The following is a 2,712-nucleotide window of genomic DNA, read 5'->3' on the forward strand; positions in this document are numbered from 1 at the left end:
TGAAAACAGTAGTAACACTTTGGCCATGATTGCACACCAATCCATGCTAAGAATGCACTGCTAAAAGTGCATTACTTACTACACTCAGTAATGATAAATTTAAAGCTGAAATTCAAGGGAACAAACTTTCACAGCAACACTACAACGGTCAAAAAAAAGTCAATCAAGATGGTGCATAATACAGGGTTATCAGTAAAAAGCGAAGTGCACGAGCATATCTGCATGCACTGTGCACGCAGCATATGGATGCCAAGACTCCCATTTCAAGTTAAGCAGCTGTCAAAATTCAACAGATGAAGACATTGACAGCTACGATCCTTACAACCCGTTAGGTTTCTGTGAAAGGGCATATGGATGATTACATCCACCTTTTAAGACCCATCACTACACAGTTGAACCAAACCATTCTAACCCCCACCGCAAGCCTCCCAACGCCTGTTTGGGCAAGTTTCCTTAACCCACCCCATTAAAAAAACCACCACCCAGACTTCAGTGGAAACTCCCTAGCTTTTGCCATTAAATGACTGTAAAACTTCTACTTAAACCAGGAAATTGCTATACTGCTCCATCATGTATTGCTATTCAGTATTTAAAAGAATTTTCACTAGAGCTTATGTGTTAAGACAGCCCCCACACCAGCAGTAATTACCCCTGCAATTAGTCCTTCTCCAGATGATGTGTTCCTGTAGTTCAGCCAAGCAGAGAAAAAACCCCACATCCACCTTTGTAAAATTTACTTTGAACAGGCTGCGACTGGAAGAAACTGTAGTTTTCCCACTCAAAAAAATACAGAGCTACTCATGTTTGCTCACATAGCCCCCCCCCAACATACTGAAGCTCAAGTCACCTCATGGCAGTGCTATGCAATGAAGCTGTTCACACTCCTCTCAAGGCTGGTAGAGTCCATTTAAAGACACTACAAGTTTACAAGTTGCAGCAAAACCCACCCCACTGTATTGACAGTCCTACCACCCTTGGTTTCCAGCATTCTGGGTGTATAACAGAACATATTACCCCTCCTGGAAATAAAAGTTGTGTTAAACTCTAGGAATAAGAAGTAACATGGTATTAGTGCTTAAATTAAGACTTTAATCCAGATCTGTTTCATCCACAAGGTCCTCGTTATACATGCAAAGAGGCTTAAACCGCCAAGGAACAAAGCCAAAGTAAGCATGTCACTTAAATACACCAGTTTTACTAGCTTGAACTGAGACAGACTACAAATTGTAATGTGCAACAGAAAACTTTATTAGCATTTCAGACACTTGTTCAGCAGTTACTTAAGCTTGCATAAACCTTGCATTTAACTTAATATTAAGACATTAAAGAACTACAGTGCAAACACAAGTGCTATTGGCAATCTTGTTGTAAGCAAGATGCACAATAACTTAACAGCCACCCCTCAGGCGCAGCACAAGATGCAGGGTGGACTCCTTCTGGATGTTGTAGTCAGACAGGGTGCGTCCATCTTCCAGCTGCTTGCCAGCAAAGATCAGCCTCTGCTGATCAGGGGGAATGCCTTCCTTGTCCTGGATCTTGGCCTTGACATTCTCAATGGTGTCACTGGGCTCAACCTCAAGGGTGATGGTCTTGCCAGTCAGGGTCTTCACAAAGATCTGCATGCCACCCCTCAGGCGCAGCACAAGATGCAGGGTGGACTCCTTCTGGATGTTGTAGTCAGACAGGGTGCGTCCATCTTCCAGCTGCTTGCCAGCAAAGATCAGCCTCTGCTGATCAGGGGGAATGCCTTCCTTGTCCTGGATCTTGGCCTTGACATTCTCAATGGTGTCACTGGGCTCAACCTCAAGGGTGATGGTCTTGCCAGTCAGGGTCTTCACAAAGATCTGCATGCCACCTCTCAGGCGCAGCACAAGATGCAGGGTGGACTCCTTCTGGATGTTGTAGTCAGACAGGGTGCGTCCGTCTTCCAGCTGCTTGCCAGCAAAGATCAGCCTCTGCTGATCAGGGGGAATGCCTTCCTTGTCCTGGATCTTCGCCTTCACATTCTCAATGGTGTCACTGGGCTCAACCTCGAGAGTGATGGTCTTGCCAGTCAGGGTCTTCACAAAGATCTGCATGCCACCTCTCAGGCGCAGCACAAGATGCAGGGTGGACTCCTTCTGGATGTTGTAGTCAGACAGGGTGCGTCCATCTTCCAGCTGCTTGCCAGCAAAGATCAGCCTCTGCTGATCAGGGGGAATGCCTTCCTTGTCCTGGATCTTGGCCTTGACATTCTCAATGGTGTCACTGGGCTCAACCTCAAGGGTGATGGTCTTGCCAGTCAGGGTCTTCACAAAGATCTGCATGCCACCTCTCAGGCGCAGCACAAGATGCAGGGTGGACTCCTTCTGGATGTTGTAGTCAGACAGGGTGCGTCCATCTTCCAGCTGCTTGCCAGCAAAGATCAGCCTCTGCTGATCAGGGGGAATGCCTTCCTTGTCCTGGATCTTGGCCTTGACATTCTCAATGGTGTCACTGGGCTCAACCTCAAGGGTGATGGTCTTGCCAGTCAGGGTCTTCACAAAGATCTGCATGCCACCTCTCAGGCGCAGCACAAGATGCAGGGTGGACTCCTTCTGGATGTTGTAGTCAGACAGGGTGCGTCCGTCTTCCAGCTGCTTGCCAGCAAAGATCAGCCTCTGCTGATCAGGGGGAATGCCTTCCTTGTCCTGGATCTTGGCCTTGACATTCTCAATGGTGTCACTGGGCTCA

The 2,712-nt window shown here is 47.3% G+C and overlaps 1 protein-coding gene across 1 annotated transcript in view; it reads right to left on the minus strand.

The window, feature by feature from the left end:
* Positions 1 to 1,071: 1,071 nt before the first annotated feature.
* Positions 1,072 to 2,712, minus strand: part of UBB (ubiquitin B) — a 2,106-nt gene continuing 465 nt past the window's right edge. The window contains exon 2 of the mRNA XM_009328640.1: positions 1,072 to 2,541. Within this exon, the coding sequence (XP_009326915.1) occupies positions 1,389 to 2,534 (1,146 nt within the window). The 5' untranslated portion in view covers positions 2,535 to 2,541 and the 3' untranslated portion in view covers positions 1,072 to 1,388. The remainder of the gene's footprint in view (positions 2,542 to 2,712) is intronic.

The sequence above is a fragment of the Pygoscelis adeliae genome, unplaced genomic scaffold (genome assembly GCF_000699105.1).
Source record: "Pygoscelis adeliae isolate BGI_AS28 unplaced genomic scaffold, ASM69910v1 Scaffold347, whole genome shotgun sequence".
Classification (NCBI taxonomy): domain Eukaryota; kingdom Metazoa; phylum Chordata; class Aves; order Sphenisciformes; family Spheniscidae; genus Pygoscelis; species Pygoscelis adeliae.